The 20,354-nt window shown below is 45.1% G+C and overlaps 2 protein-coding genes across 3 annotated transcripts in view; one reads left to right on the top strand and one right to left on the bottom strand.

Moving 5' to 3' along the window:
• Positions 1–7,806, top strand: part of FBXL13 (F-box and leucine rich repeat protein 13) — a 75,444-nt gene extending 67,638 nt beyond the window's left edge. The window contains exons 17-21 of the mRNA XM_087722283.1: positions 960–1,086; positions 1,990–2,073; positions 3,726–3,860; positions 5,480–5,643; positions 7,339–7,806. Of these exons, the coding sequence (XP_087578409.1) occupies positions 960–1,086; positions 1,990–2,073; positions 3,726–3,860; positions 5,480–5,643; positions 7,339–7,618 (790 nt within the window). The 3' untranslated portion in view covers positions 7,619–7,806. The remainder of the gene's footprint in view (positions 1–959; positions 1,087–1,989; positions 2,074–3,725; positions 3,861–5,479; positions 5,644–7,338) is intronic.
• A 1,228-nt stretch (positions 7,807–9,034) lies between these two features.
• The window catches only part of FAM185A (family with sequence similarity 185 member A), a 52,607-nt gene continuing 41,287 nt past the window's right edge, over positions 9,035–20,354 (bottom strand). Inside the window, exons 7-8 of one of the 2 annotated variants that reach the window (XM_087722281.1) lie at positions 20,035–20,169; positions 9,035–9,379 (exon numbers count right to left, since the gene is read on the bottom strand). In XM_087722281.1, coding sequence (XP_087578407.1) covers positions 9,264–9,379; positions 20,035–20,169 — 251 coding nt within the window. In that variant the 3' untranslated portion in view covers positions 9,035–9,263. Of the gene's footprint in view, positions 9,380–12,891; positions 13,249–20,034; positions 20,170–20,354 lie in introns of those variants that run through there. The other variant, XM_087722280.1, reaches the window with a different exon arrangement.

Below are 20,354 nucleotides of genomic sequence, written 5' to 3'. Positions count from 1 at the left end.
AGATGGAAGCAGCAAACTGAATGAAAGCCATTCATGTAGCCCTGGCATCATTTACACCGATCGTGGGCATTAAACATTTCTCTCTCTCTCTCTCTCTCTCTCTCTAGCTGTGAAAACATTGAACTCAACATGATTCCGTGACGCTTCACTGGCAGCACACAAAGATGCCTCAGTGTTGCAAAATAGCATAGACCTCACATACACAAAGCCAGGCTGTCATTCAGGATTTTAAACGGAGTTACTTTTAATTAATCAAAACAGATTGTTTAGTAGTAACTTGGCGGCCTGGATCGCTGCACCGGCAGCAACCCAGGCCTGCCACTCCTCTGAACCGGTTCTCTCGGCGGCGCCATCTTGTTTTTGCCAGATCAATTTTTGTTGCACTGAGTATACACATGCAGCGTGCGTGCGGGGTGCATCCCTGAGCGAACCAGCAGTAGCGGCAGCCGGAACGCACCCCTGCGTGGCACACGGGCCACAGGTGACACGCAGCATCCTCTGGGGGCACGCGAGTCGTCACCCTAGTTCAGCTCCACCGAGCATGCGCACGCCTCCCGCCGGCCAGCTGGTCATCAGGTCTCTGACGCACATGCGTGGGGGGCAGGGCATGTGTGAGGGAGTGCACATGCGCGACGGGCATGTATGAGGCCTACACCTGAATGCGTGGGATGGGGGGAAATGAGGGGGAACATGCACATGCGCAGGGCGTGGGGCATGCGAGGGCCGCTCGCACAGTTGCGGGGGGCGGGGGGGGCACGTGTGCGTGGGGCCGCAGTGGTGTTTTACCAACTTAACAACTGCTGTGATTCACTGAACAACTGTGGCAAGGAAGGACGCCAAACGGGGCAAAGCTCACCTAACCCACGTCTCACTTAGCAACAGAAACGTGGGGCTCAAAGTGTGTTTGTGAGTTGGGGATTAAGTAAGAAACATTTCAACATTTCTTATCCTGTCTTTAGGTGCCCAAATCTAATTTATTTGAATTTGTGTAACTGTCAAATTGTGACGGATACTGGGATCCATGCTATGACAGCGATGGCTTCGTTAGCCTACCTCAATATGTCCGGAACAGGCATCTCTGATCAGGTGAGGACCCAGAAGATTGGAAATGTATCGCTAGGTGTGCTTTCGTGAAGATGCGCGTGTTTTGATGATCATCGTAATGTTTCCTGTGTGTCGGATCACAGTTGGCCAATACAGAATGGATGTGAAAAGAAAGAAACATGTTTTAAAACACAGAATAGTGGCCTGTAGCTTCCTGCCCATCCCCACTTTGTCAATGGGCCATTGAGAAGGCCAGGCTAGTCCACTTTACATAATAAAGACTTCTCCACTGCAGCCCCAGGGGGGATGGGAGTAAAGGCATGATAATGTTGGAACTTTACTCAACTGACCACATGGCATCTGAGAACTCATCCATACCTGGATTCAAAACACAGCCTAGAGAGTAGCCCCCTGCATGGCACCATGGGAGTCTGACAACCAATCAGAATACATTTCTTACACAGGAACAGGAAACAGAGAGGTGGGACTAAACAGGTTATAAAAAGCCTAGCAAGCCCCTCCTTCAGTCCTTCTCTTCTTCTCCACCAACATTGAAGCATGTGATCACCTTTTCTGTTCAGGGCTCAAGCCATGTGGCCCTGTCCACCAATAAACCATCTTTCCAAGCAGCCTCCATGTCTCCAGTATCTTCTTCCCCACTTGGAGCCGAAACCAGCAGGACGTTTCTTTCATCAGTAGCATTGTGTATTGTGGGTCTTCTGTCACAGACAACCTTTTTTCCCCTTTTTGAGAATATTAAAAAAAAAATTCAATCTAATTCTCTACCTGTTCCTGCCCATTTCCCTTTTTTAAATTTCCAACATCAATTTCCTCCCCCCTCCCCAATTTACAGCGTTGGGGTGTATTTTACAATTCAATCAGCTTAACCATTAAAAAAAAATATTAGACTGCTAGTACATTAACATTGCTTTAAAATGTTTATAGGGTTTGGAGAGCCTTGGCAAGCATTTGAAAATAAAGGAGATTATTCTGTCGGAGTGTAAGCAGATTACTGATACAGGAATGAAGGTAAAATAACATACAGGTGTGACATCTATGACTTTTGAATTTTCTGTATTAATACGTTGAGGTTTCATTTCATAAAATTCCTTGTCATTCAAGTGTTATGCTTGCTATCTATGGGACTGAATGTTGAAATTCACTGTTGGAAGGTATTTCTATGCAACAACTACAGAAATATTCAACCAGTAGATGGCAGTGTTTACAAGTTTGGATCCGTGGTATATACTCTATCCTCTTTTGTTCTAAGTAGAGTTTCCTGTTTCCTGTTACAGTTGAGCAGTAAAGCACATGGTGACTGTACTCTTTGTTTGCTCTGTCCTGCTATATATAAACAGAATTTCTAACACTCAAATTCATCCCTATCTTGCTTCAGAAAGCCAGGATGCGATCTGATAGACTAGACCATTCTATCTGTCTCGATGTTTAAATTTAATTCAATAATTCACAGAAATGTTCTGTGAAGTCATGCAATTTATTGTTAGGAGGGTGGAGGTAAAACAGACTACATAGATTGTTTAATCCAGTCCTCTGCCCTGCATAGGAAGACCAATCAAACCATCCTCAAGAGATGGATGTTCAGCTTCTTCTTAACAATGTTGAGAATTGGGTACAGGGGTGGGTTTCTCGCCCCGTTCCAACCGAACCGGGTTGGAAGGCCGGCGGCGTCCTCGTGCATGCGCGCAGTGCACGCGTGCGTACTAGCGTCTGCGTGACACTCCAGCTGCTCCTGGAGGATTGCGCAGGCGCTGTATGCGTCCTGCGCAGGCGTGGAAGTGCAGAACTCGTCAAAACTGGGTAAGGACCGCGGGCGGCCGGGGGGGGCCTTCGCCGTTCCCGGAAGTTACTTACTTCCGGGTTCGCCGACCAACCGGTTCGCAGGGACCGCCGCGAACCAGTTGAAACCCACCCCCGATTGAGTATATCTAGTCTAATGAAGAGAAGGTGTCTTTCAATATTTGAGAAGCTGTCACAGAAAGAGGGGATGATCTATTCTCCAAAGCACCTGAACCGATGCAAACTGGTAGCAACACACCTCTGTTTTGGAGCATCTTATACTCTGAAAAATACTTAATTATTATATTTAAGAAGTAATAACTACTCTATATGGCGTTATTCTTAAAAATAGTTGGAAATAATGTTACTTCCTGCATTTTTTTTTAAGGAGCAAGGAGATGTGACTGGGTTCTTTATAAACTGTTTTATGTTGTTGTTTACTAATTGCAAGTTTGATATGTCATTTTTTTCCCAACCACAGAATAACTAGGGGGCAAGGCGGGGGAAGCCATGAATCCATCAGGTCAAGTCTGTGTTCCCACTGTGTGTTGATTGTAGCATCTAAGCTGGTTTAGTAATTTCGAAATTATCTTGTCCAGGGTCTAGTTACAGTTTTAAAACATAGAACATGAATTAATATATCAAATCAAATTGATCAAATGCATCGAATTGTGGGGGTGTGAAAGCATCGTTTATGAGAGATGAAATAATCCTCAGATATCATCTTACTACCACGGATTTGCTAAAAGGTATATATTTGATATATGTATATCAGGAGAAAGCCAGTTATTTTAAAGGCTACATTAATGAACATAACTCATAAGATCTCTAGTAATTACATGCAAACACATCTAAATCATACGTCTTTGTAACTTATGTTCCAGATATTGAGCGCTGACTTGAAAAAACTAGACTACCTTGATTTGTCTTTCTGCCGGCACATATCAAATTCTACATTAAAATATTTGTCATTGAATTGTCGCAAAATCACATGTCTTATACTGGTAGGATGTTTCAAGGTATGTAGGAAAACTACGATAACTAATACCTTTTTTCCCTTTTGAATATGTCACGAGTGATAAAAAAAACCTTTCCAGAATTTTGTCAAGTCTGCCCCATCCAGAGTGATTAAGAAATGTTTGTTACTAATAATTTTGGCACATGGAGATTCTTGTAAATTCCTCTTTTTTTCAAGTAGAGATTCCTGTGTGACAATATTATTGTTGAGTCCACGTTTGGTTCTACATGTTTTGCCAAAAATTGTGGCTGGATCTAGATCAGTGGTGGATTGCTAAGCGGTTTACTACCAGTTTGCTGAGAGGGCGTTTTGCGCGTGCGCTGCACAATTCGCTCGCCCGTGCACCCGCCACGTGTTGCTGCGCATGCGCAGTTGACTTAAAACTGTTCTGCACATGCGCAGAAACATACCAGTGATAGCAGAAGAGACCGAAGAACAGGTTCGGGAGTGTGGCAGGCCTGGGTCGCTGCCAGTTCCAGCGACCCAGGCCGCCATACCACTACTATTTCGGCTGAACAGGTAGGAATCCATCATTGATCTAGATCATGGGAATGGGAGACATTTGTGATTTGCCCATTCTTTCTAAAAAACAAACTTGGCAAGTTTAAGACTTTTGGACTTCAACTCCAGGGAATTCTGGGAGCTGAGATCCACAGATCTTAAAGTTGCCAAGATGAGATAACATAATCCGGGCGTGTCAAACTCGATTTCATTGAGGGCCGCATCAGGGTTGTGTTTGACGTCGGGGGGTGGGGGCATGGCTAGGGGGAGGCATGGCCAGCATGACATCACTCATGTTGGGGGCGCCTGTGATAGCCCGAGGACTCTGCCAGCCAAAAATGGGCTCCTGAGCTCCGTTTTAGGCTGGGACAGCCTCCTGTAACCCTCTGCTAGCAAAAATGGAGCTCACGAGCTCCGCATGTGGTCCTCGCGAGCTCTGTTTTAGGCGATGATGGCTTCCTGTAACCTTCTGCATTGAGTTTGACGCCCCTTCCCTAATCTAAACAAAAGTTCTGTGAAGAGAGGGGAAAGAGCCACTCTTTCTCTCAGGAGTTAGCACAAGGCATATCTTGAAACTGGTAGGACGATTCCCAGTCAGCAAGAAAGCTTCTGTTATGAGACAGAGATCCAATTTGAAAAACAGATAAGTATTCATGTTCTCTATAAGCAGGGAAAGCGTCTTGTTTGCAAGATACACGCGTACTATGAAGAGTTAGCTTAAGGCATTTGTTGAAACTGGTAGGAGAATATCCATTCAGCCAGAAAGCTCCAGTTATGAGCCGCGGTGGCGCAGTGGTTGGAGTGCAGTACTGCAGGCTACTTCTGATGACTGCCGGCTGCCTGCAATTTGGCAGTTCAAATCTTACCAGGCTGAAGGTTGACTCAGCCAATTTGCTGACTCTGTAAGCCGCTTAGAGAGGGCTGTAAAGCACTGCAAAGCGATATATAAGGCTAAGTGCTCTTCCTATATCGAGACAGAGATCGAATTGAAAAACAGAGATGCATTCTTGTAGATTAAATACTCCCTAAAATCAAGGATTTCCTATTCCACAATGTTGACTTTTGAAAATCATTTACCAACAGCTTTTAATTCTGGGTAATGTTTTGCTTGGTTGACAGGTCAGCGATGCAGGGATTCAGTTAATAGCTTCAGGGTGCAATTTCCTGCATTATCTGGATATTTCAGGTTGCAGAAATGTTACCGACAAAGCACTAAAATACTTGGCGAAAGGTTGCTTGCAGCTCCGAATACTTAAGATGTTGTACTGCGTAGCTATTACCCGGTAAGAGGTTCTCCGAGACAAATGTATAGATTCCCTAAACAAATATAAACATCCTTTTAGATTAGGGGTAAAATCCAGCAGGTTCTGACAGGTTCTGGAGAATCGGTAGCGGAAATGTTGAGTAGTTCGGAGAACAGGCAAATGCCACCTCTGGCTGGCACCAGAGTGGGGTGGGAATGGAGATTTTGCAGTATCCTTCCTCTGCCACGCTCACCAAGCCACACCTACCAAGCCACACCATGCCCACCAACATTAATACAATAGCAGAGTTGGAAGGGACCTTGGAGGTCTTCTAGTCCAACCCTCTGCCTAGGCAGGAAAACCTACACCATTTCAGACAAATGGCTATCCAACATCTTCTTAAAGACTTCCAATGTTGGGGCATTCACAACTTCTGGAGGCAAGCTGTTCCACTGATTAATTGTTCTCACTGTCAGGAAATTTCTCCTCAGTTCTCCTCAGTTGCTTCTCTCGATTAGTTTCCACCCATTGCTTCTTGTTCTACCCTCAGGTGCTTTGGAGAATAGTTTGGAGAATAGTTTGACTCCCTCTTCTTTGGGGCAGTCCCTGAGATATTGGAACAATGCTATCATGTCTCCCTTAGTCCTTTTCATCAAACTAGACATACCCAGTTCCTGCAACCGTTCCTCATATGTTTTAGCCTCCAGTCCCCTAATCATCTTCGTTGCTCTTCTCTGCACTTTCTAGTCTCCACATCAAGATCACGCGTCGTATCGCCGCGACATCAGCCCCCTAGACCAAAACTGGACGCAGTATTCCAAGTGTGGCCTTATCAAGGCATTATAAAGTGGTATTAACACTTCACGTGATCTTGATCCTATCCCTCTGTTTATGCAGCCTAGAACTGTGTTGGCTTTTTTGGCAGCTGCTGCACATGGCTGGCCATTGCAACATCCCCAGGGTCACGTGATCAAAATTCAAACAGTTGGCAACTGGGATGTACTTATGACAGATGCAGGTCGACTGATCCCATTTTGTGACCTTTTGACCAGCAAAGTCAATGGGGAACCCAGGTTCACTTTGCAACTGTTGCTACTGACGTAACAACTGCAGCGATTCACTTAACAAGTGTGGTCAGAAAGGCTGCAAAATGGGGCAAAGTTCACTTAATAACGGTCTTGCTTAGCAACAGAAATGTTGGGCTCAATTATGGCTGTTGTCGAGGACTACTTGTGATTAACAACCCGGCGAGATCCATATTCGAGAGCAGTGATGGCTAACCTTTTTTGGCTCGGGTGCCGAAAGCGTGTATACGCATGCAATAGCGTGCACGCATGCCCATACCCATAATTCAATCCCCCCTGCACAACCCCCGTGCATGCACACATGACCCATCCGCTGCTCTCCCCATACTTGCGTGCACAACCCTCCCGCCCTCTTGAAGCCTGGGAAGGGAGAAAACAGCCTCCCCCGGTGGCCCTCCGGAAACTGGAAACCATCCATTTCCGAACTTCCGGTAGGTCCGTTTTTTGCCCGCCTCAGACTTCAGAAGCTTTCCTGAAGCCTGGGGAGGGTGAAAACTGCCTCCCCCGGCTCTTCGAAGGCCCTTTGAAGGCCAAAAATCAGCTGGCTGGCGTGCACATGTGCTCTGCAGCTGACCTACAACAACAGCTCGCGCGCCCTCAGAGATAGCTCCGTGTGCCACCTGCAGCATCTCACGCATTTTTATTTCAGACCGGCTGTCTCAAATTACGCCCCGAGGCTCCAGAAATACGAATATAACGATGACGAACCGCCTCTAGGGTTCGGTTACGTAGTCAGTGGTGATGAATTGACCTCGGCCAAGAAACTGAAAAAACGTCGATACAGCACAATGGCCCCACCCGTGAGCATGGGAGGGAGTTCGGGGGAAAAAGACTACGAACAAACCAAACATTCTCTGGTGGACGGTATAACGGAGCAAGCGGTGGAAGAAAGTTTGATCTCGCCGGGAAGTCTTGCCGAAGATCCTTGAAAGGTATCTGATGTTTAAAAGCCAACGATCCTTTATGTACTTTTTTAAAAAAAAAAAGAAATTCTTTCCATTTATTGGTAACAAAGTCCCTGTCAAACAATATTCCTTTTTCTTTGTTGTTGTTCTTTAAAAACTCTGAAGGAAAAGTTATGGCTTTGTTTTCCTTTTGTCTTCGGGGAAAACATGGGCAGCTGGTTTTCTGCAGCCTTAGCTGAAGATGTGAAGTTGGTTGCTTTTACTGATGGGGTGGGGGAAGAATCGTAATATTTTATTGTGGTCAGAATGTCTTACCTATATCCAAAGAATTGAGCCACAAGGGAGCAAAACACGTTTCCTAACAAATAATTGACACGCCGTATATACTCATTCTGAGATTCATAAAATCATAATTGAATTGAATTGAATTGAATTGATTATATTTCTATGCCGCCCTTTTCCCCAAAGGGGACTCAGGGCGGCTCACAACCCAAGTCAGGGGGGGGGGGGGTACAAATAAGGAAAAAAAGACGGACAAAACAATACCACAATTTAAAAACACACAACAACCATACCATTCGAGGGCGGACAAAAGCTCATTAGCCCCAGGCCTGTCGGAACAGCCAGGTTTTAAGGGCTTTGCGGAAGGCCTGGAGGGTGGTGAGGGTTCGAATCTCCACGGGGAGCTCGTTCCAGAGGGCCGGAGCAGCCACAGAGAAGGCCCTCCTCCGGGTGGTCGCCAGTCGGCATTGGCCAGTGGATGGAATTCGGAGGAGACCTAATCTGTGGGATCTAATCGGTCTATTGGCGGTAAGGTTGGAAGGGACCTTGGAGACCTTCTAGTCCAACCCCCGGCCCAAGGCAGGAAACCTTATTACTTATTACAGCCTGGACATATCTTTGGTATTTGGTATTTGGTATTTTTGGTATTTATTGTACATTTATAGGCCGCCCTTTTCCCTGAGGGGACTCAGGGCGGCTTACAATAAAAGGGGAAAGGGAGTGTAGGACAAATACAAGAAGAAATGTGAACGAGAATAAATCAAACAGTAAAACACAACATTCACTCGACATTCGGGAGGGGCGAAAGTAAAAACTTATCCCCAGGCCTGACGGGCTAGCCAGATCTTGAGGGCTGTGCGGAAGGCCTGGACGGTGGTGAGGGTACGGATCTCCACGGGGAGATTATTCCATAGCGTCGGAGCCGCAACAGAGAAGGCTCTCCTCCGAGTAGTCGCCAGTCGGCACTGACTGGCGGATGGAATACGGAGGAGGCCAACTCTATGCGATCTGATGGGACGCAGGGAGGTAATTGGCAGAAGGCGGTCTCTCAAATAGCCAGATCCACTACCATGGAGCGCTTTGTAGGTGGTAAGTAGGACCTTGAAGTGCACCCGGAGATCGACAGGTAGCCAGTGCAGCTCACGGAGGATCACCTCCAGTGATGGTGCACCCAGAACTCCAGGAGGCATATTGTACCCGATTAATTGTTTTCCTTATCAGGAAATGTCTCTGTAGTTCCAGGTTGGATCTCTCTTTAATGAGCTTATCAAAAAGATGAACATTTCTCCAATTCAGAGAAGCGACATTCACACTTTTATTATTAGGAAGTAGAATCTTAAGCGGTCACATTTCATTCTTCTGTCTATATTTATAAAGTAAGTATTGTTCAAGGAATCTTCAGCTTCAAAGATTGGAACCAGGTTTGACTTTGGAGATGGACTGTGCCATATTTTGTCTCCGCTTTAATACAATTTCCTTTTGCATCCTTTTGATCCATATGACCTGGAAAAGAAAATACTTAAGTTATTTTCACACTTTATTAAGGGTCTTTTATTATTTTAATATAGAAGGGTGGAGGGACGCGGCGGCTCAGTGGCTAAGATGCTGAGCTTGTTGATCAGCAGATCGGCAGTTCAGCAGTTCGAATCCCTAGTGCCGCATAACCAAGTGAGCTCCCGTTACTTGTCCCAGCATCTGCCAACCTAGCAGTTCGAATCCCTAGGGCCGCATAATGAAGTGAGCTCCCGTTACTTGTCCCAGCATCTGCCATCCTAGCAGTTCGAATCCCTAGGGCCGCATAATGAAGTGAGCTCCCGTGACTTGTCCCAACTTCTGCCAACCTAGCAGTTCGAATCCCTAGGGCCGCATAACGAAGTGAGCTCCCGTTACTTGTCCCAGCATCTGCCAACCTAGCAGTTCGAATCCCTAGGGCCGCATAATGAAGTGAGCTCCCGTGACTTGTCCCAACTTCTGCCAACCTAGCAGTTCGAATCCCTAGGGCCGCATAATGAAGTGAGCTCCCGTGACTTGTCCCAGCTTCTGCCAACCTAGCAGTTCGAAAGCATGTAAAAAATACAAGTAGAAGAAAACTTTGGTGGGAGACTAACAGCCTTCTGTGTGCCTTCAGCATTTAGTCATTCCAGCCACATGACCACGGAGACGTCTTCGGACAGCGCTGGCTCTTCGGCTTTGAAATGGAGATGAGCACCGCCCCCTAGAGTCAGCAACGACTAGCACATACGTGCGAGGGGAACTTTTACCTTTACTTTTAAGGCACTCTAAGATGGTTAGAACGGTGTTGTAAAAATGTTGCCGATCAGCTTAGAAGGAGCCGTAACGCAAGCAAGATGTAAATAGAGGATACAAATATTCTTCGACTTACGACCTCGATAGAGCCCAAAATTTATGTTGCTAAGCGAAACGTACCTGAAGTGGGTTTTTGCTCCATTTTACGACCTTTCCTGCCCTCATTGTTAAGTGATTGTTGCTGTTGTTAAAACGGTTGTTAAGTGAGCCTTTGCTGGTCAGAAGGTCATAAATCTGAGTTAGTGGCCAACGGTCTGAAGTTTTCATCCAGCAGCAGCCATGTGGCTGAAAAATCTGTACACGTTCAAAAGAAAAAAAAGTCTTTCTGCTCCAGTAAATATTTTGCTTTGTCAGTGGGAGAAGTATTCTTATTTTTATTTTTATTTTCTTCAACCAGCAGACAGCAATTGAGCTACTGCTGCATTCGTGATTGTAGTTCAACGCCCTGCATAATTTTCAAAATGTTTTGACGGTTGATAGTTCCCTGCAAACAAGAACCCAGCAAACTTGATCCAGTCACCCAATTGGATCTAAGCATTTAGATGTTTTCTGGAGAGAAATTCAGCTGTTCCCATTTAGAAGGGAAGATTTGGGGCTATTTACTTCGACGGCAGCTGGAAGCTCTTAAATGCCTCTAAAAACCGCTTCCAGTTTATCCTGGTGGTGCAATGTCCCCTGTTTTTCATACCATAGACAAGTGGTCCTCGACTTATAACAGCTCATTTAGTGACAATTTGGCAATGAGAATGAAAAAAAAAGGTGACATTACCATTTTTCACTGTTGGCAGCAGCATCCTTTGGGGTCATACAATCACAATTCAGCTGCTTGGCAACTGACTCATATTTATGACGGTTTCAACGTCCCCAGGTCACCTGATTCCCCTTTTGTAGCCACCCGACAAGCTAAATCAACAGGAAAGATTCCAGATTCACTTAACAACCATGTTACTATCTTAACAACTGCAGGGATTCGCTTAACAACTGAGGTAAAAAAGGTCGTAAAACGGGGGCAAAAATTCACTTAAACAACTCTCGCTTAGCAACAGAAATGTTGAGCTTAATTGTGGCTGTAAGTAGAGGACTATCTGTGGTAATCTACTACTTAGAGTAATGAATATACTGACAACTACTTACTACCTAAGTAGTACTCTACTACTTAGAGCAGCGATGGCAAACCTTTTTTGGTTCGCATGCCATAAGCGAGGGGAGTGCAAGGGGGTCATGCCCAGGCATGCCACACCCATTATGCAATGCGCAACCCCCCCTTGCGCATGCACGCATGACAGGCACGACCCCATATTTTTTGCATGCTTTTTTTGCCCTCCCCCCCGGCTCCAGAGGCTTTATAGAAACCTGGGGAGAGTGAAAACAGCCTCCCCCTCCCCCAGAGGTCCTCCGGAGGCTTCAGGAGCTTTCCTGAAGGCTCTGGAGGGCAAAAAACGACCCTATGAGCAAACCGGAAGTCACTTCCGGGTTGCTTGTAGGGCTGATTTTAGCCCTCCAGAGTGTTCAGGAGTCCTCAGGAGGCTTCTCTGAAGGCTCTGGAGGGCAAAAAAGGACCCTACAAGCAAACAGGAAATCACTTCCGATTTGCTCGTAGGGCCGTTTTAAGTCCTCCGGAGCCTTTAGGGAAGCCTCCGGAAGGCCCCTGAAGGCTCCGGAGGGCTTAAACCAGCCCTACGAGCAAACCAGAAGTCCGTTCCTGAACTTCTAGTTTGCCCATAGGGCCGTTTTTTTGCGCCCTGGAGGCTTTATAAAAGCTCCTGAAGCCTCCAGACGACCTCTGCGGGACCCGGGGGAGGCTGTTTTCGGCCTGCCCAGGCTCCTATAAAGCCTCTGGAGCCTGGGGAGGGTGAAAAATGGCTTTTAAAAAAAGGCTGAAGTCAGTTTGCGCGCAAATACGCGCTGGCCAGCTGACAAATGGCTCCGCGTGCCACAAGTTCGCCATCCCGGACTTAGAGTAATGAATATACTGCGACTTGGTAGCATCCGTCAGATTAAAAGACTGGAAATACATTGTAACTCAGTTTAGAGATATTTAAGTCCCTTTGCTTCATAACACGCTTGAATATTTTTCTGAATTTATTACCTCAGAGATACTGTTACCATATTAGTTGGTAGCAAAATATTAATAATTCTCTTCAGCATATAGAGGGGGGCAGTGGTGGGTTTCAAAAATTGTTCGAACCTACTCTGTGGGTGTGGCCTCCTTTGTGGGAGTGGCTTGCCGCCCATGTGACCGGATGGGAGTGGCTTGCCGCCCATGTGGCCGGATATGAAGATGCCGACGACACTTGTCAGAACCACCTTAAATTACCTCACACCCAGCACTGGCATGCATGAGAATATGATGTAAACTTGTTTTTTTAAAGGCATCTTTGGTTTGCGTTAAAACAACTTCAACACACGCAATGTTCTGATTGCACCACAAACGCAGTAGTCATCCTTACCTTTCACAGAGGCACTGAGTTTTATAAATAGGAGCATGATAGTGTAGAATAATCATATCCAAGGACCAGTGGTGGGTTTCAAAAAATTTTGGAACCTCTTCTGTAGGTGTGGCCTGCTTTCCGGGTCCACTGGTGGAACCTCTTCTAACCGGTTCGGTAGATTTGACGAACCGGTTCTACCGAATAAGTGCGAACTGGTAGGAACCGACCTCTGGAGGGGGGCAGGGGTCATCTATATACTGTTACAATCAAAATTTCTAGGCACACGGGGTGTTTAATTCCCCACCTACACATGTGAGATAGGTGAGGGCTTACCGACATATTCGAACCGCCGAACTGCCGACCTTTCTGATCGACAAGCTCAGCGTCTTAGCCCCTGAGCCACCGCGTCCCTTAAGAGAGCCTTAAGACAGCTTAAGCAGCTGTTTCCTGAAATGAAAAATGAAGGTCTCTTGCCTGCAACCAAGCTGGAATCCAAGGGTTTAAATAACTTCTTTTCTGTGGTTATTATCACCGATTTTTTTCTTCCTTTCCAGGATCTATTTTCGGCTCCTGGATTTAGAATACAAGGGCTAAAAGCAAACTGAACTGGGATTCGAGAGGATCCCAGCAAAGCTTTGTGAAACAAGCAAAAAAAAAAAAAATGTTGGAAAGACGTTTGTGGTGCTGTGTAAAAACACTTAGCTAACCTGATTTATGGGAAAAGCTCTTCGTTCAGCAATTTCACCTCCGTCTGGAATGTGGAGTTGAAATAATTCATCTCCCCTGACTGTACAGTATTAGATCATGGACTTAATCCAGGGAAGGAAAACATACATCACTGTTTGAAAAATGACCCAGACCATAGAATAAATCAACAAGAGGTATAATTGTTCTGACCGAGGCTTCCCAAGAGCATGAAGCAAACTCCTGGTCCCGACAAAAAACCCTTTTATTAATTAACAGTGAATTCTGCTCCTTCGCATCCAGCAAAGTCTTTCAAGGGAGGATTTACAGTCACAGACCTTATCTGGCTTGGAGAGCTGCCAGGCTGATATCTGCAAAACTTTGGCAAGGAGCCTCGGAGAGTCACGAACCAATGAAGCGAACTAATTTGTCTCCTGCAAACTCCACTCCCCTTTCGCTCCTCTTTTATTTCCTCTGGGAGGGGCCATTCATCGTCCACCTGTGGCCTTACTCCCAAGTTGACCCGTTCTTTAGCTATTCCCTTCGTCTGGCAACTCTGCGCATGCGCACACTGGGAACAGGCTCCAGATGTTCTTCTGCCTCACTGATGTCTGACTCTGAAGGCAGCTGATAACTGGCATACGGCTCTGGCCCCCTCTCTGCCTCAGACACAGAGCCCTCATCAGAGTCTTCTCCAGACTCCAGGACTGGCCCAGGTTCCTCCCCAACCTCCTCACTGTCCGAATCCGCTGGCCGGGCACAACAATTTGCTTTAACCTGGACTCCAGTGTTGAGCCAGGATACCGCAACGGATGTGTTGCAGAGAGCATGTTACATCCTTTTTTCCCCTATCTTTGAGGTTATTCAGTAAAAATGCAACTGGACTTTCGCCGGATGCCAAAATGAATATAGTTGTTAATCGTCGTTGGACTCACATTGATCATATAGGTAAACTCTCTATGCAGCTTTTTCTTTTACTGTAGAAAAAATATTTATGATGGAAGCGTTCAAGTGGTTAAATACTGTAACATGGTGGTGATTAATTCGGTGCCGTTTAATATGAGCTTGCAGTATGAGCTGAAGCAAACCTCTCTTTTTCTTCTATTTCTGCCCAGAGTTTTTCCAGCTGTAAACAGCTGTTTTCCACTGCAATTCAAGAGCTGAGGTGGCACAGTGGTTAAATGCAGCACTGCAGGCTACTTCAGCTGACTGCAGTTCTGCAGTTCGGCTGTTCAAATCTCGCCGGCTCAGGGTTGACTCAGCCTTCCATCCTTCCGAGGTGGGTCAAATGAGGACCCGGATTGTTGTTGGGGGCGATATGCTGACTCTGTAAACCGCTTAGAGAGGGCTGAAAGCCCTATGAAGCGGTATATAAGTCTAACTGCTATTCATTTATTTGATGTACTCATCATCTTCTGACCAAAACATACCCAAAGCCTGTGAATAGCTTTAAAATACAACCTTACAAAAATGGAACACATTTCAATCTTTCAGCAACAGTATTAGAAATCTGAAGGTTTCGTACTGTGCTTAAAAACCAAAGAAGCAACGGAAGGCAGGCTGCATCCACAAAGGTAAATGAACAAAATTCTAAATTTGGGAAGAGAAGGCTCTCCGTCAATGCCTTATTTCTCCCGCCAATGGACCAACTCACCTAATGGATAATGGCAAGAAGCGCCCCGATATAGCATTTCTTATGTATGCAAATAATGCAAATAATTTTTCTGCGGACCACCAAAATTTTCTCACAGACCACCAGTTGGCAACCGCTGGCTTAGCGGACTTTCTACTGTACGGTGGGGAGAAATAAATCTCACCAAGATTTCAATTTGCTTCCAATGATTAAGCAAATTAGAAAACGGGACCATATCCCGAGGCAATCATCTATTTTGGAGCTATGAAATAGCTAAAGCAGAGTGACTATCCCCTTCCCCTATTCTCTCTAAACGGTGATTTATTTGGCCAAACAATTTATTTCATCGTCCAATCACATCTGCAGATTTATGGGGATGCATTTATGAACCATTATCCTTGAAAGAGTGTTGGCTAACCCTGCCTTTCCTCTGGTGTATAAGGAGAACAGGCTGCTAAATAGAAGAGGATGGAATTCGACTTTTCAATAATACCCAATTAACTGTGGCGCTGAGATTCATAAAAAAACACTTATAAACTCGCTCCCTCGCTTAGAACTTGCCAAGCGTGTTGTTTATGCGACTTCTCTCTAAGTTCAAATATGGAGTTTATGGCCTTCCACACCATTCTTTTTTTTAAAAAACAAATCATTTTTATTTTATTACTAGTAGATAACCCGGCATTGTATTAATTTATAGTGGGGAAATGTCCGGATTACAAACGTGATTTCTAATGTTGGATTTCCCCCCCTACCAGAGGGAGCCACCTTGGGGAATACTGTGAAGCCGTTACCACGGCAACTCCACTGTGCTGTACAGTAGAAGCCGTTTTACGGCAGTACAGTAGAAGCCATTTTAAATTAAGGGGCAGCAAAGGGGACGGGGGATGTGAAATACAGGGGGGAAGGGAAAAAAAGAAAAGGAAAGGGGGTATTGACTTCCAACCCTCCCCAGCACAGCACAAGATAAACACACTCCAGCCTCAGCCACAACTTTTTGCTCTTTACACATTAGTATAAAACTAGCCATTTATATAACACCAAACCTTTCTAATCAACAAAACCAAGACCAAAGTTTCCTCTTTTGTTTCTTCACAAGCACAAATTCCAGAAGTGATATCCAAATCTATATCTCTTTATCTCTCTATATCTCTGTCTGTCTGTCTGTCCGTCTGTCTGTCTATCTATCATTATCTATCTATCATTATCTATCTATCATTATCTATCTATCGATCTATCATCTATCTATCTATCTATCTATCTATCTGTATCTATCTATCTATCTATCTATCTAACTATCTATCTATCTATCTATCTATCTATCTATCTATCTATCTATCTATCTATCCATCTCATCTCATCTCATCTCATCTCATCTCATCTCATCTCATCTCATCACAAATCTAGGATGAGTGAGGGGTAGAATTAGAAGCTTGAAATCCTTGGCAGAGATTTAGAAAAAAGAGAATCAGAAATCTAATTTACATATAAAATGTCTGTCAGTCTATCATACATACAGACACTATGTCTGTCTGTCTGTCTGTCTGTCTGTCTGTCTGTCTGTCTGTCTATCTATCTATCTATCTATCTATCTATCTATCTATCTATCTATCTATCTATCTATCTATCTATCTATCTATCTGAATGGCTCTCTCTTTGTGTGTGTGTGTGTGTGTGTGTGTGTATGTGTGTGTTCCAGCATAACTCTGGAACGCCTCCAGCAATTTCAATCAAACTTGGTACACAGATGACTTACTCTCTGGAAACAAATACTGTGGGGGTAAGACACCCCTTGCGGTGTGTATCCGTGTGTGTGTGTTTGTGTTCCAGCATAACTCTGGAACGCCTGGGCCGCTGAAATGAAAAGGACTGGATTATATCTATAGTGTCAAGTCACAGTACTTTTGACAGTGATAGTGTGCCTTTTGGATTCCGGTTCCGTTAAGATACAGCCTGTGGTGCCTTAAAACGGCTTCTATTGTATAGCACAGTGGAGTTGCCATGGTAACGACTTCACAGTGCTCCACAAGGGGGCTCTCTCTAATACAGGATTGGGATAAATAGATACCTGGGCTGTGCCAGGCTATCAGCAAGTAATAACATATTTTTCCTCTTTAAATAAAGTAATCAATTGAACCATTCCTGCTTTATCTCACTTGCTATGGAAATAATGTGCATTTCAGTGGTGGGTTCCAGATCCCATTGCAACTAGTATGGTTGCAACGGGTCCCGGTGTCCTCCACATGTACGCGTGCAGCGAGCGCATGCATCTTACCTTCCAGCGACTTTTCCGCGACGCTCCAGCGTCACGCAGGCGTTGTACACACCATGCGCGTGCACGGAAACACCGAAGAGTTTAAAGACAGGTATAAGGAGCACAGGCGGGCAGGTGGGCCCTTCGGAGCACTGTACCAGAATGGTACCTGGTGCTCCGGGCAGGCACCAGTATGCCCGTACCGGGGCGTACCGCCTGCAACCCACCACTGGTGCTTTTCTACTATTCTAACACTATTCTTGTTGTAGAAAATAAAAGCGACGGATGGATCCGTTTAGTTTCCTGTTTAGGAGGCCCTCCCCCACCCCACCCCCGCGTCCCAAATCATCAAGAAAGACGCATGTCGCTGCTGGTGGTTTATTTTTAACGCTTCTAAAATAAACTTTCTAACTACGGCTTTCTTTCTGCAAATACGAACAGCACAACTTGATCAGCTGCACAATCAAGGCCCCGTCATACAAAAAATAAAGTAAGATAACAGTCGGCCAAGTTGTGGCACCTCGCCATTAAGAAGGACATTCCTTAACCGTGACAAGCAAGGTCAATCTATTTCATTCAGAGCTATGTAGCCTTCGGTCTAATGGGCTCCATTTGGAGCATGGAAATGAGGAACGAAAATGGCTTGCAAGTCCGGCCAAAGTTTTTAGATAATATGAAACCGGACGTGATTTGGATGAAAAGTCTTAAGTTGAAGAGCAGAGAGATACATCATGATACAGATCTATGGAGAGCCTTGCTTTGGTCAATGTGTGTGGCTTCTCTCTCTCTCTCTCCTATCTCCCCCGCTCTCTCTCCTCTCTCTCTCTCCTTTCTCTGTCTCTCTCTCTCCTCTCTCCACTCTCTCTCTCTCTCCCCCCTCTCCTCTCTCTCTCCTCTCTTCCCTCTCTCTCTCTGTCTCTCTCTCTCCTCTCTCTCCCCCTTTCTCTCCTCTCTCTCTCCTCTCTCTCTCTCCTCTCTCTCCCCCTCTCTCTCTCCTCTCTCTCTCTTCTCTCTCTCTCTCTCTCCTCTCTCTCTTCTCTCTCCTCTCTCTCTGTCTTTCTTCTCTCTCTCTCCTCTCTCTCTCCTCTCTCTCTCTCTCTCCTCTCTCTCTGTCTCTCTGAGACTGGTGGAAACTAATCAAGGAGAGAAGCAACTTAGAACAGAGGAGAAATTTCCTGACAGTGAGAACAATTAATCAGTGGAACAACTTGCCTCCAGAAGTTGTAAATGCTCCAACACTGGAAGTTTTTAAGAAGTTGGATAACCATTTGTCTGAAGTGGTATAGGGTTTCCTACCTAGGCAAGGGGTTGGACTAGAAGACCTCCAAAGTCCCTTCCAACTCTGTTATTCTATCCTATTCTCTATATCTCTCTCAAGCTCTCTTTTTCTCAATTTCTTTCTGTCTCTCTCTCTCTCTCCATCTCTTTCTTTCTCTCAATCTGTCTGTCTCTCAATCTCTCTCTCTCTCAATTTTTTTCTCTTCACCACTTTCTCTCTCTCAACCTCTCTTTTTCTCAATTTCTTTCTTTCTGTCTCTCTCTCTCCATCTGTTTCTTTCTCTCAATCTGTCTCTCTCAATCTTTTTTTCTTAATCACTTTCTCTCTCGCTCGCTCAACCTCTCTTTTTCTCAATTTCTATCTGTATTTCTTTTTTCTCTCTCTTTCTCAACCTCTCTCTCTCTCCATCTCTCTCAGTCTTTTTCTCTCTTAATCACTTTCTCACTCTTAATCTTTCCCTTTCTCAATCTCTCTCTTTCCATCTTCTCTCTCAGTCTTTTTCTCTCTTAATCATTCTCTCTCTCAGCCTCTCAATCTCTCTTTCTCAATCCCCCTCTCTCGTTCTCTTTCTCTCAATCACTCTCAATCTCTCTGAGAGGGGGGGGGAAGAGAGAGAGGTTTAATTAAATCGGGCATGTCCAACCTTTATGGCTTGGCTGAGTGGCATTGAGTAAAGAGAAATTTTCTTGGGCCACCTATAAAATATATAATATAGTAACTATTGCTAAAAATCACATAATGAAGTTAAAAGTTCACGATCTTGTGGGGGCTGCATTATTAGCTGTCCAGTGCTATCTGCGGCCTGAGGGGTGTGGGATGGACACACCTGCATTTGAACAAAGCAAGAAAACATTTTATTCTCTTCCATATTATAAATGAGAACATAGTTCAAATTTCCCTGAGGGTGTGTGTGTGTGTGTCCAAAAATTGACGGAGCTAGCAGAGATGGCCAAATTGAGTGCTTTGATTAAAGAAAGGAACACAATTAATTTTGTTTCTTATTTGGAAACCACTTCTGAACTTAGTGCTTGAGGTGGAAAAATAATGAAACCTATTCTATTCCATTCCATTCCATTATATTCTCTATTTCTATCCTATCCTATCCTATCCTATCCCTAGTCCATTCTATTATTTTACAAGTCTTCTGCTTTAATCCCCAAGAGCCTGAAGACCAAAAACATTGTTTCTGAGCTGAAACTAACCAGAATTCACATCTGAATTCAAAGAACTCTGGTTAGCTCCAACTGGCCAGCATGAAAAAGGATCATGATGAGGGTTATGATGCTGGCTTGTTCAGTAAACATAGGCAATCACCAAGTACTTTGGCCACCTAATGAGAAGGAAGGACTCCCTGGAGAAGAGCCTAATGCTGGGAACGATGGAGGACAAAAGAAGAAGGGGACGACAGAGAAGGAGGTGGCTGGATGGAGTCACCAAAGCAGTTGGCCTGAGCTTAAATGGACTCCGGAGGATGGTAGAGGACAGGAAGGCCTGGAGGAACGTGGTCCATGGGGTTGCGATGGGTCGGGCACGACTTCGCAACTAACAACAACATCATCAAACAAATCTCACCTGTCACTGTGACACGATTGTCTCTTGAGACAGTCTCAATATCCTGCAATTGGATCTCTGGACTGACTTCCACCTTCGTTCCAGATAATTTCAGAGAGGTTCGAAGAGTCGTAGGTACCTTGAGAATGATGGAACCTGTTATGGAGAGCAGGGAAAGTCAAATCAAAAAAACAACAAGCAAATTGTCACATCAAACAAACAACACGCAAATTCTTTCAACTGCAGAATGATCCTCTTTGCTAACATGATTATTGTCGGTGGAAATCGCTTTTCCCCATGCCCATGGCTCTAAAACCTGACGGAAGGTTATAGGTCCATGG

The sequence above is a fragment of the Thamnophis sirtalis genome, unplaced genomic scaffold, assembly GCF_051295495.1.
Source record: "Thamnophis sirtalis isolate CommonGarterSnake01/CBP01778 unplaced genomic scaffold, rThaSir2_p1.2 scaffold_9, whole genome shotgun sequence".
NCBI lineage: Eukaryota > Metazoa > Chordata > Lepidosauria > Squamata > Natricidae > Thamnophis > Thamnophis sirtalis.
This window is presented reverse-complemented; position numbering and strand designations above follow the sequence as displayed.